Source organism: Sciurus vulgaris (assembly GCF_902686455.1).
Source record: "Sciurus vulgaris genome assembly, chromosome: 5".
Lineage (NCBI taxonomy): Eukaryota > Metazoa > Chordata > Mammalia > Rodentia > Sciuridae > Sciurus > Sciurus vulgaris.
Window position 1 is genome coordinate 136,680,359 of NC_136465.1, and position 13,829 is coordinate 136,694,187.

The 13,829-nt window shown below is 32.4% G+C and overlaps 1 protein-coding gene across 1 annotated transcript in view; it reads right to left on the bottom strand.

Annotated features, from left to right (window-relative positions):
* Window positions 1-6,342: 6,342 nt before the first annotated feature.
* CAPS2 (calcyphosine 2) overlaps window positions 6,343-13,829 on the bottom strand; it is a 46,195-nt gene continuing 38,708 nt past the window's right edge. The window contains exons 15-17 of the mRNA XM_079140418.1: window positions 12,904-13,029; window positions 10,752-10,848; window positions 6,343-7,941 (exon numbers count right to left, since the gene is read on the bottom strand). Coding sequence (XP_078996544.1) covers window positions 7,766-7,941; window positions 10,752-10,848; window positions 12,904-13,029 — 399 coding nt within the window. The 3' untranslated portion in view covers window positions 6,343-7,765. The remainder of the gene's footprint in view (window positions 7,942-10,751; window positions 10,849-12,903; window positions 13,030-13,829) is intronic.

A 13,829-nucleotide genomic window follows, 5' to 3' on the forward strand; every position in this document is an offset into this window, starting at 1 on the left:
ACCTGGCGATCTCACATAGGTCTGAGCATTTGAGGAAGTGCCTCTAGTCCTCAAGTCGCACTGGTTTCAGTGACTTATCAGTGCCATCGTTATACAAACATTTTCAATCTATGATAAAAAGAAAAAAATAAGCTTACTGGACCCTGTACTTACATCTAGTTATTGTCCCATAGCTCTGCTTTCCTTCAAAATAAAAGTCCTCAAACATACTGTTTAATACTAAACTCACTCTTTCAGTCTATACCAACATAGGTTTTGTTCACTATTTCCTATAAATCCAATAGCCATATTTTTACCCTCCTTTTATTCAACATAGTTTATCACTTCTCATTCTTTACTATAGATTGATTTGTTGATTTCCATGACACTGTACTCTGCTAACTTTCCTCCTACCTCCCTGAGAAACCTGTTTCATTCCCGTTTTTGGTCACTCCAGATTTAGGATACCTCTAAACATAGTCAGGACTCAGACCTCAGTCTTCTTTCTTATCTTCTTTTTCTGTAAATTATCTTGCCATATTTATAAAAGTCATCAGAACACTATTAGAGAAAATTGGCAACATTTTTCAGAAAGAAAATTACATGATAATCCCAGACAGTAATAATAAATATACTATATGCAAGAACTTATGCAATATATGGGAAAAACTGCTGCATATTCAGATATTTGGTCAGCAAGGCCTTCGCTTTACATAGTGGGTTAATGTTTTTAAGAAAGCATTGTCTTTTGGACTCTGTGTGACACACAGTCCATCAGATAGATCACTTTCTTCCATACTACATGATAATATCATACTTGTTTCCTTCCTTAATGCCTTAGAAGAAGTTTGTAAACTGTGGGTCAGATTTATTGAATCACTTAAATATTTGAAAAATGTTTTAATAACTTTGCTTTTATTCAAATTCTAATAAAGACTTTGTTGTACTTAATATTGTTATAAAATTTTATAATAAATTAAACAACTTAGTTTAAAGCAACCATTTTATTTTTTCACAAAGTAATCAGTCAAGAATATGGAAATCCTGGCTGGGTGGTTCTCACTTGGGACTCTTCTTGGAGTGAGGTGATGAGGGTTGCAATCAACCCAAGGTGTCTCACTCACATGTTAGACAATTGTTGCCAGTTCTCAGCTGGGAGCTCTGTTCTGGCTATCAATCAGCGAACCTGCATTTGACCTCTCCAGTTTGGCAGTCCCAGATAGTCTGACTTCTTATCGGGTGGCTTAAGGATACCAGAAAATAAAGCAAAACTGTTTTTCCTTGCAGTAACACTTGAACGATCATCTATTAACTTCAAACAAGAAACAAGTCACTCAGATCCAAGAAATGGGGACATCTCTTGATGTGGAGTTTACTATGTGAGAGTAACATATAGGATGAGAAAATTCTGATGCAGTTATTTTGGGAAAATATAATCTTTTGCCGGGTTCAGGCTTGTCAGTGCTCTTAGTGTGCACACTAAAGATACTAGGAATGTCACCTACAAAATTAGCCTTACATGTTTATCATCTCCTAGTTAACTTGAATAAAAACAAATTTTTGTACTGATCTTACTTTAACCTGCTTGCTTGCTGCATGCTTGGAAGGAAAAGAGTTGATAACCTCAGTGAAAAATTTTTATTTCCTTATGGGTTGTGCTGAAGAAAGAAGTTTGATAATAATGGATATTTATTAGATGCAGGAGGAAGTAGTGGCATAAAGATTATACAAATTTCAAAATGTCTGTTTAAGAGAATAGCTCCAATGATTGGCATTTGGAATGAGCAGGAAAAAATAAGAAATAAGAAAAACTTTTAATGATTTTTCTTTATGTTTTAGGATAGAAATATATACCGAGTGAACATTTCATGCATGAGTAGTATCTATACCTACATCTACACCTAAATGGATACTCATATCTATTTAATCATCACATCAAGTGTCGTTGCAAAAGTAGAGACCTAATGATAAGCAGCCTCCCAGAGTCAAACAGCTAATTTGTAGGAGAGTTCAAGTTTGAAGTCTGAATTCTGTTACAACAACAGTTCATTTAAAATTTGAATATAAGCACATACATTCTCCAGATAGAGTGGTCATCTGATTACTTCCTCAAAATTACTTTTCCTGGACAACATGTTTTCTAAAAAATCTTCTGGAAAAGACTCTTCAATTACTTGATAAATATACAACTTTCATAAATGACACATTTCCTTGACATGCAGATAATTTTTTCATATTGGCTTTATCATCATTGAAAAATCTCAGGAAATTCAACATACAGATGCAAAGGTAAGAATCCTTTTTTTTTTTTAATTGAAACTCATTTACCTGTCTCAGACGTCCCATTCTAATTTGAAAAACAGAAAAGATAAATGCAATAGGAAACTCAATTGTTTCTCCCGCATTAGATTTGTTACTAAATAGGTAAATTATTTATTCAAGTCCTTCCAAATAACTTTGACTTACTTGGATATTCAAAAACTATACAAATCAGCATGTAAGAGGTTAAAAATAGAAAGCTGAATGAGTATATCCATTAATACATTTCCACAACTTATACAACCTCCAAAATCTTTCACTGTTTTGGTTTTTATATGAAATATAAAATTATATTATTTAATTAATATTTGAAATTAGAATATTTCATATAAAATCATGCTTCTGAGTACTGAATTATTATTCCCCTGGGAAACCCAGGCAGACCTCCCATACGGCTTTATGCCTAGTTGATACCCACGTTATATCAAGGATGCCCTGGAGGTGTTTGAATCTTTAACCCGCTATGTTAGACACTGAGTCTTGCCAATTGGGGATACACAGACGCCGACTGCCCTAACAGAACTGCAGCTGTGAACTGACTTAAGCTGATTTAGTCACACACACAAGAGGTTTCTTTTAATAGTTAACCATAACACCCCCCAAAATTTTTGATGTAGGTGAGAATTAGCTACATTTCCCTCATTGCCAGGTTATAATGACATACATTTTGGACCAAATTCTGTGTGTCTATGCTATTAAGCAAACATTTCTCAGCAAGAAGGCAGCAGTTTTTCCTTTTTAGAGCTCCGAGTCCCACTCCGAGTGCATGAAAAGCTCACAGGAGGTGGTAGCAACAACATTCTAGGGAAGGATCTGGCTGACTTATTGTTTGTCAGGCAACCAGAAGTTGTTCTAATCCACAGGAGAATGCAAGACCATTTAAGGCTCTATGAAGATTGTTTTCATGGGTAAGATTTACTAAGCTTAGCAGTCTAGTTAGCTAGGCATCAGATGTTACCCAAGTTCCAAATAGTTGAACTGAATATGGTAGTACCCGAGCAGTGAGACTCTGTGGCCAACCATGCTAACTAAAATCCAGTCTACGTATTCCTTTGTTTTGCTTTTAATTGACAAATAATAATTGTATGTATTTATGGAATGTGATATGATGTTTTGATGCATGTTTACAATGTAGAAAGATCAACTCAGGCTAACAAAACCATCACCTCATGTACTTCACGTTTTAGTCAGCTTTTCTGTTGCTGTGACTAAAAGACCTGCAAGAAAAATTTGAAGAAGAGTTTATTTGGGTTCAAGGTTTCAGGTGTTCAGGCCAGGTTAGGCTGACTACACAACTCTAAGCTCCAGGTGAGGCAGAACATCATGGTGTAAGAGCACAGTGGAGCAAAGTAGCTTAGGACATTACAGCCAGGAAGTAGAAAGGGAACTCTGCTCAACAGGAACAAAATACTAATCCCAAAGGCATGACCTCAGTGACCTATCTCCTCCAGCCACACTCTGCCTGTTTACAGTTACCACTCAGTTAATTCATATCGTGGATTAATTCACTGATTAGGTTACAACTTTCATAATGTAATCAGTTCATCCTGAACATTCTTAGATTCTCACATATGAGTTTTGGGGGGACCCCTCATATCTAAAAAATATTAATAAATTTACTTTTACAGCAATTTTGTAATACACAATGCATTATAATTTATGGTACTTAACATTCTGTGAACAGATCACTAAAACATTCCTCTTAACTAAAATAGATTCTTTATTAAGACAATTTATTGCCCTTATAGTGGAATTTCACACTAAGTAGCACATTTATACTACTTAGAGGGTCTGTGCTTAAGTGTTTTAATCCAAAAGTGTTCATATTCAGGAACCATAACAATGGCTGCTCAATAATCACACACAGCCTCCAAAAACTGATTTAATACCTATCCCAGGTCAGACACTGTATTGGACACCAGGATCACTAAAGTATATAAGATAGTTATTACCCTAAAGGAGTTTGGGAGAAACTCGAATGGGAGAAATGTAAACATATGCAAAGTAATGATTACAGCATAAAGTGATAAATGCCAGTTTACCCAGTGTGCCCCTGGGATCCCAAAACACGAGTAACAATTACTTCTAACAATTACTTCTAATACTAGTATTAGAAGTAGTATTAGAAAACCAGAAAAAATTAATTTAGATGTACAAAGTGGAAATAATCATTTTAGATGAAAGTAGCAGTGTTTGTATGAAAGTACTGAGATTTAAAATCTCACAATCCATTTTAAAAGTTATAAGTAGTTGAGATTGGCTGGAAGAATGTGAGGAATGAGTTGAACATAGGAAGACAAGATTAAGCAGGCCAGATCATTTAGGTTTTATGTGTTAAAGTCAGAAATTTGAACTTTTCTGAAAAATATGGGTTATCAGGGAAGAATGTTATTCAGCAACTAACGTGCATTTTAAAAGTTCACTTGAACAGCAACAGCAACATGTAAAATGGGTTGAAATGGAGTTGGGGAGGAGGCACAGGTAATGCAGGGCAACACACACGAGAAGTAGTAAGCTTAACCTGAGGCATGAGCATTGAGAATAGTGAAGACAGATTCAGAAGTAACCAATGGTAGATTTGAGGCTGAGTGGGTATAGGGAGTGTGAGAAAAATCTAGAATATTTCAGAGCCTTTGGCAATTGCATGAATGGTGCTATCCAACACTTTTAAATGACTGACTGAATAATGGCAAACGAATAGTTGTTCCAATATGGGTACTTATTCTTTATTAAATTAAATGAAGCAATCCAAGAAACATGTTTTCCTTAAAGTTTGTATAACTTTAAAATAAAAAAGGAAGGATACTACATGTGGTTCTTCTCATTTTCAGACAATAATACATTCCTGTCAACCCTCTGGGTTCTCTTTGTTCTTCTCTTGCTTGGCTTATGTTATATATATTCAGTCCCTCAACTTTTTAAGCACATTCACTGTTAATGTTTGTCTTTCCTGGTCAACGCAGTAGTAACTACAATTTGCTACACTACATATTTTATTTCTGAAGCACTACAAACTACAATCTCACAAAATCACGTTAAATAATATGTAGTATTGTACACAAGTCTCTCCTAAAGTAACTGACAATAATTTTGACGGACTGTAAGTCAAAAGTAATGTTAAATAATATAGGACTTATAGCTGTATCAAAATTATACTGTATAAACCTTCAAACAGGAACATACATTTTTAATTCTATAACTGCTCCATCATGCCAATGTATACTAGTTCATCAAAATATAACTTAAATTCTTTCATAACATCCTTTTCTTTCTAATAAAATGTAAGTTTTTCCTGAAAACTCTTTAAAACCTTAAAAGAATAGGAATAGTAAAATCAATATACAAAACTCAACAGTACAGTTAACTAGGAAATAATTCTATACCACAGCAAGTCAGTAACTTTCAAATATCTATAGGATCTATAAAAATACATTTAACTATTATATTCATACAGCAACACTGTAACATATAATTTGTTTTTAAATTATTCAAAAGGTATTTCAGTATCTAGAGACTATTAAAAGTAGGAAAAGTCAGTTATTATACTATGAATGTATGGAATGTTTGAAAACATCACTTCTCTTAAGTACTCTTCTACTAAATGGAGTACTGAATAACAGATTTCACTATACCAGAGGCAAAGAAAGCAGGAAGCAAGGCAAATTCAAAAACAATGATTTATTGTGCTGCCAATTCTAACATAACAAAATAAACCAAAAAACCTGAGTATGTACTTTCTCAATCTACATGGAAACAAGGATATAAACTAATAAGAAATTATCAAAAGTTACATCTACAAGTAGAGATAACTACAAATAACCATATATTAATATTTATATTTAGAGGTTTAAATTAATAGTCATATCAACATGTTAAGTTCCAGAGTATCTCATCTTTATTCACAATATGACAGCCTACAAATTTCCTGATTACATTCATAGGAAAATATGACATGTCATTAATATATTTTTTAAAGAGAACTAAATAAAGTTTTAACAGTGAAAAACACTAAGCATATATTGAGCATCATTAGTATTAGTCATTTTAACAAAAGAATATAGGGCTTAAAATGTCTGTAGTTAAATGATTCTTTATTTTAAAAAATGACTAACAAATAAAGTTATAGATTTATTTCTGCCAAAATGTCTTCTAGCAGACTGTTTAAATTTCAATGACTTAATTGAAAAAAAAATACCAAGAAACACGAAATTTAGCCAATGAAAATAGCACTGAAAGCTTTTCACATGTTTTCCTTCTGGTATTTCAGTAGGAAGTTTTACTACTTCCTGAAATCTGCAATGTATGACTGGATTTATTGAGTTCACACATATCACTCTTCTGATAATGTTGCCAAGTACAAATGAATGAAACGATATGCTGAAAGTCATATTCTGCCAAGTATATATTTTCAGTATTGAACCACTGTTATTTTGCTTGACACATTTTTCTCTAATTTGTGTTATCTTAATGTATAAATTAAAATAATGAACTTGCAAACAACTCTACAAATTTCTCTCTTCTTTCTCTCTGTCTTTCCAGGGACAAGCAAGGAACAAAGAATTTACAAAGAATGATTACAATACATCTAGTCATCAAACAACACATATTTATTTTTAATCTCTTTTTATTTATTGAAAAGAGATGTTTACAATACCAGACAGACATTCATTTGTGACACAAAATACACTGACATTTTGAGTGAGAATTACTAAATTTTCCTTTAGACCCATGTATGTAATAGTGGACTCCTGAAATCTTTAATAATATTTTCCCCCTGTAATGTATTATTTCTAGGTAACTAATAATTCTGTGCAGGTAATAAGAATGATAGTTAAAAACAATAAACAAATGTGTCACCAGAATAATTACATTTTGCTTTTTTGGACAAACAATAGTACATAATTTAGAAGACAAGAATTTAGAAGACAAATTGTTTAAATGAACACTGAAGGGGTAAATTTCAATCATCTAAATATGAATGTTACAGAAAATATCTATTATCATACTTCTTAGAAATTTCCCTTGCATATCCTTTAACATTTTCCTATGCTTAAAACAAGTTGAACTATTTTAGTCCTATAGGCTGAGAGACAATTCCCATTCATCCAATTGAGAATGCTGACAGAAGGATTGCAGGACAGGAAGCTTGGTCACCATACATACGCTCTCATACAGTTAATGTAGGTGTGACCTTTCTATTGAGACTAATGAAAAATGACCTAAAATAGACTCAAGCAGGCAATAAACTAAAAGGATTTTACAAAGCTTGAGACCGGAGAGCATGTGTGCATGTGCCAAACATGCACATGCCTACAACCAGCTTTCTCAATATTTCTCTTTTCAGACTCAACTTTAGGGAAAAAAAAAAAGGAAATCCTCAAAAAATATACTCTATGGTTTCATCATACTTTATATTCATTTCCTCTCTCCTTTAAAATATGTAGTGCTGATGACATATATATTAAAACTAAATCCCCCATGGAATACGTAAGATGTTAACAAAATCTTCATCATCTGCTATCCCTATGCTTAGACCCTCGTAGTAATCTTCAAATTCCCCATAGGACACTTCATCGGACTTGCTGCAGGTGGCTTTTAATGTTTCTAGAAAAGATGATTTGATTTCTTCCTCTGTGGAATGGCCTGTAAAATAGGACTGACTGTGAAACAGTTTCTGTTAAAAAGTGGTCAAATTATTATTATAAAGGAATACTTACTCATCTTATAAAATCTTCCAACAACCCAAAGCAGTGTGTCAAACTATGCTCCAATTTATTTAAACATGAGCTAGAATTAATTCCATCTCATTAGATTGCCACTCCCTCCTCACCCCCTTTCTAGTCCCAGAATTTTAGCAGAGAACATGACAGGAAAAAAAAAAGAGTCATTAATTTTTTAAATAAAGGAGCAGGAATTAAGATGAAAGGAAGCTATAGAAGGTAGTCAAATTATAAAAGTAAATAAACAGGTACATATGAAAAAGCAGGAAGAGGCTAAAAAAAAATCTTTGTGGCTCTCTAAAATATTTTAAAGTCAGGTTGCATTGTAAATGACAGAATTAAATGGGAACATCTCCCTGATCATTTATCTAAAAAGCTAAACAAAATTAGCTGGATCTTTTTCACAAACCAGAGGTTCTCTAATGTACTTTGAAAATAATGCTTGTAAAGTGCCTTTCAATTAAAGGAATGCAATCTGTTTGGGGTATCAAGAAGGTTTCTGTCTTTCAAAATCAGACATGAGAAGTCGAGAACAAATGACTCCTAGTCAAGGTTAAAAATTCATCAGGATATAATCTATATAAAAACATAAATATGGGCAGGAGAAACTTCTCTCCGTTTACTATTCGTACTTTTGAACAGATAAGTTTTAGCTCAATATTTTTCTAAGAAAAACATTTCTTAAGTTTATGCTTCAACAAATAGTCAAAAATTTTAGACCTCCTTAAAATCTTCTACCTAGGAAATGCCTATCTTCTACCATCTACAACTTAATTTGCTTTCACTACTTTTAAAGATTAGAAATATTTACCATAACAAATACATCTAATACCATTACGCAGAAACACATTTGAGATATTCCATTTCTGTTAGACTTTAAAATAATTTTTGTAATAAATTACTTAAAATAACAAAAGAATATTTTCTATTAGTCAAATAAAATTATACATGGTATAAAAGCCTTAAAATGAAATTAATTGTAAATCATATACAATTTTTGTCCTACTTTGCAATGATAGATAACAACAGAGTTTTTCTTTTCTAAAAATTAATAAGAGGTGTTTCTCTTTTTAAGAGTGTTTAGCTTACTGGCTAATCCTCTATAATATGAGTGCAAAGACCAAGTGCAAAAATTCTGAAAAAAAGACCCAGCAACAAAAGCAAAACTCTCTAAATTTCAGTGATACAAAATAAAACTAAAGCTACTTAAGCAACTTGAGAAGACAAAAAGAAAAAATAAAAATATTGAAAATTTGGAACCAGTGATGACGCTAATCATCAAAACCAATTCTATTATTTAAGTAATAGTCTTCCACATTAGTACAATATAATTAAAGTGATAAATCAGAAACTTCATAAAAGATGGTCAATAGTCATAAAATATGAACAATGGTCAATAAATATTCTCTAGTAACCAAGGAAATGCAAATAAAAAATTTTTAACTTACCAAATGGCAAAAAAGCCAAACTGCTGGCAAAATTGTGAAGGAAAAAAATTCTCCAATAGTATGGTTATCATACAGTATAATTTGGAAATATAATTAAAGTTCAAAATATAGATATTCAACTAATTTTAGGTGTTGATATAATTCCAAGGAATCAGAAGAAAGTGAGCCTACAGTTACAAATAAGCTTATGTATTGCTTTATTGGTTATACATCAATAATTAGAAATTAAAAACCTACCAATAGGCTATAAAAATTATAAAATATTGATTTGTGAAACTAATAATATGTAGAAGGTAAAAACAAAGTGATTCAATATGCATTAACATGTAAATAGCTCCAAACACACTGTTGACTATAAAAAGCCAAGTGCATATATAGCAATACATTTAATATACCTTTCAACTCAGGGGGAAAAAAATGCTTCAAAAAATAGTAGATATTTATAGTAGATATATGGCTACTAAAATTCATAGATTAAGGACAGAAATACATATGTTAAATGAGAGTAACTTTTACATCGCTGAAGAAAAATGTAATAGAAAGGAGATTAGTGGTGGTCAAATTCTTTCTTTATAATTAAGAATTATTTTATAAATCAATTTTGTAAAAAAAATCTGGATTTATACAATAGGAACTGAATTTCTAAAATTACTTTGAGAAATTTGCTATATCCCCAAATATATATATGTATATATATATGTATGTAATATATGTATATTTGGGGATATATATATATATTATACATAATTTCATCCCCAGAGAAGGGCATTTCCTTATTCTGCCAAAAATGCTCAAGTACAGATAAACATGGAAGAAGAAACAGTAAAACTAACCCTGAGAACTGGCATTACCTACTTTCTAAATCTGGTCTTTTAAACTCAAATTCATCATCCTCTTCTAAGAAAAAATTAAGAGTTCTGTATCAATTATAAATATCAAAGCTGGACTTCCTTTTACACCTGTAATCCCAACTACTCAGGAGGCTGAGGCAGGAGGGTGGCAAATTTGAGGCCAGCCTGGGCAACTTAGTGAGACTCTGTCAAAATAAAGAATATGAGGACTAGGGATACCCTGGGTTCAACCCCCAGTACAAGGGGGTGAAGGGGGGAAGAAATTCAAATAATTAACCTAAGAACTTTTAAATAAAAATGGGTAAATAGCTCTCAAGTTGTGATTCAAACAAAAGTTAGTTTTTCCTTCCTCATTCAATGCTTTAAACTTAAAGATGATGCTTTTATTAACTAGCATTTTAGAAACCAAATGCATTTTGACTCATAACAATTACCTGAAATTACTTGAGGATGCTTCTTGGCACAATAACATTTTCTTATGTCTGTGAGAGTCACAATGCCAGTTTTGTTAAAATCCAGTTTCATAAAAACCTAAATAAGGAAATGTTATTTTTTCTATGAAATCATTACACACAAGAACCTAATTATCTATTTTGCAGTAAGTTCTTTCTGAGCTATATAAACAGGACAATTTAAATGTACTAAGTTGAAATATAAAGGAAACATCATAAATATAGGAAAAAAGATAATGAAGCAAGATATTAGGAAACTCATACTACCACCTTCTAGCATGCTAACCTTGAGAAAGTAAGCTAACCTCTGTTGCCCTGGCTTTCCTTCTCTGCAAACTGAAGAGCTGGATAAAAAATCTTTTGGGTTAACTTCCAGCTTCAAGACTCATATGAAACTGCTATTTGATCAAAACAAATCACCAGGGGGACTATTTTATGCAAAAAGTGAAGTTGCAAATATCCCTTCACTAAAATCAATGAAAAGGTAATATAGCTTTAAATGATTGTTATTAACCCATTTCTTGAAATTTAACATTACCTTTTGAAATGCTAGTTATTTTACTGCTCCTCTAATTCAATACAACTCTCAGTATTATAAAACATCAAAAAAAAACTTTGTTGGGAATATGATTAGGCACATTAAAATGCACAAGCTTCCCAAAGCAACATCCTGCATTGGCAGAAGAGTCAAAACTAGAATCTGTTTCATTTATTCACACTACTGAGTTCATGAATTCACAGAAATCTGGTACCTGTTGTAAACTAAATCAAACCTCTCCAAATTCTTAGGTTGAACCCTAACCCCCAGTGCCTCAGAATGTGACCGTATTTGGAGACAGGGCCATTAAGGATGTAATTGAGCTAAAATAGAATCTTTAGGGTACATCCTAATCCATTACGACTAGTTTTCCTACTAGAGAGAGAGAGAGAGAGAGAGAGAGAGAGAGAGAGAAGGACACAAACAGAACAGACAACCACGTGAGGACACAGTGAAAGTGCAGCTAGCTACAAGCTAGGGAGAGAGGCCTTAGAAGAGACCAACCCTGCTGACCTCCTCCTCTTGGACTTCTAGTGTCCAAGCTGTAAGGAAATAAATTATCTTGTTCCAGTAATATAATGTGTGTATTTTGATAATGGCTACCCTAGCAAACTAACAGAATACTCTATAACTCTTATTTTCCCCTCTATTCCCAGTACCAAGGTATACAAACAGGAAAATGATTCAATTTCTACTCCTGACACTCAGACCTATCACCAGGACATATAAAGTACAAATGAGTACAAATAAGTACTATGTGGTGAATTTGTTTCATTTAAGGTTTTCATTTTGCCTCTTGATTCAGCAAAGACAAATTTCTATTTGATATTTATTTCTAATTTCTATTTGATATTTATACCTGATATAATTGTATATCCCACTCTAAACAGAATAGCTTTGTTTCAAAGCTAACATTAAAACACACACACGCACGCACACGCGCGCACACACACACACATACACACACACGTTGTATTAGGTCCACATACAAAAGAAAAAGAAAACTATATTTCTCAAAGTTATAATCTGAAAATGGCCACCAAAGTCAGGTAATATGTAGTTTTCTATAAACACTGGGGCTCCTCCTATTTTAATACCAATTTAGTATGATATTGTGATCCTCATTTTATCATTTAGCATGCATATTATAAAAGCCAGAGAAACACATTTAGTTATCATCTTAAAATAACATGTGTTGAGCATTGGCAAAGGGAGTCACAATGCTAAGAATTTTATATCTACCACCTCATTCAATCCTTGTATCAACTCCATGAGATAGGAAACTGAGGCTCAGGGATATTTCATAACACAAAAAGTCAAACAGCTAGCAATTTATACAGGCAGTAATTCATGAACAAAATTTGATTTCAAATTCTTTTCCTTTTATCCTATTTTTCTAAAACTTATGCAGAAGCTATTTCACTTTATTTTGGGTAAATCTGCATGCATATGCATTTATTTTGTGTTTTACTAAACCCAACATGCTTTACAGGTGCAATTAAGTGACACACTATAAATGGTAATTTGTTAAAATTTTCAAATAATGAACCTAATGATATATTAAAAGAATAATTTAAAAGATTACTTAGCAGTTACCTTTCGAACAAATGATTTTCTATATTCATTCATTTCACCAATAATGGCCCGTTTGAATTCTCCATAATCCACCTTGCCCTCGTCATTGCTGCTGCTACTCAGAATTAGCCACAAAGACTCAAAATCCTAGAAATAGTCACAGGGTTCATTGTTAAATCTCTAAGTTATATACAGTCACACACACACACACAAAAAAACCTGTTATAGTCATATTTTGTTACATCTTCTATAGCTCTAGACAAAGGAGCTCACTTATTAAGAAAATTCAGAAAGTTACATATCAATCCAAACAAAACATTATGAAAACTACTTAATGGAAATCTGAAGTGAATAGTTCTATAAAGTTAAGAACAATTTAGGGGGGCAATAACTCACAAATTTATCTTAAATAAATAAAAATTATTTTATTTGATTGATAATTGTATATATTTGTGGAATGCAATATGATCTCTCAATACTTTATTAATTATAGAACAATAAAATCAGAGTATCTTCATATGAAGATATTAACATACCACCTCACATATTTATCATTTCTCCATGGTGAAAATATTTAAAATCCTGTTTTGGGCTATTTTGAAATACACAATACACTATTACTAAACTATAGTTACCACACTGTGCAATAGATCACTAGAACCTTCTGCCTAACTGAAATTTTGTACCCTTTGACCAACATCTCCCTTTTTCTCTCTGTATACCCACTGAACCCTGCAACTCAGCCCATGTTCTGGTTAAAAATTAATCACTTAAAGTTCAATAGATATCAATAGATAGATAGACAGAAATAGCTACCATGTACTGGATTTGAATATTTTATTATTTTTAATGTGCTATATCTATGACAATTCAAAAAGTCACTTCAGGTTCTGAAACACCTCCAACAGCATTTGACCACTAATTGTATTCCTGCTGGTCTTCACATT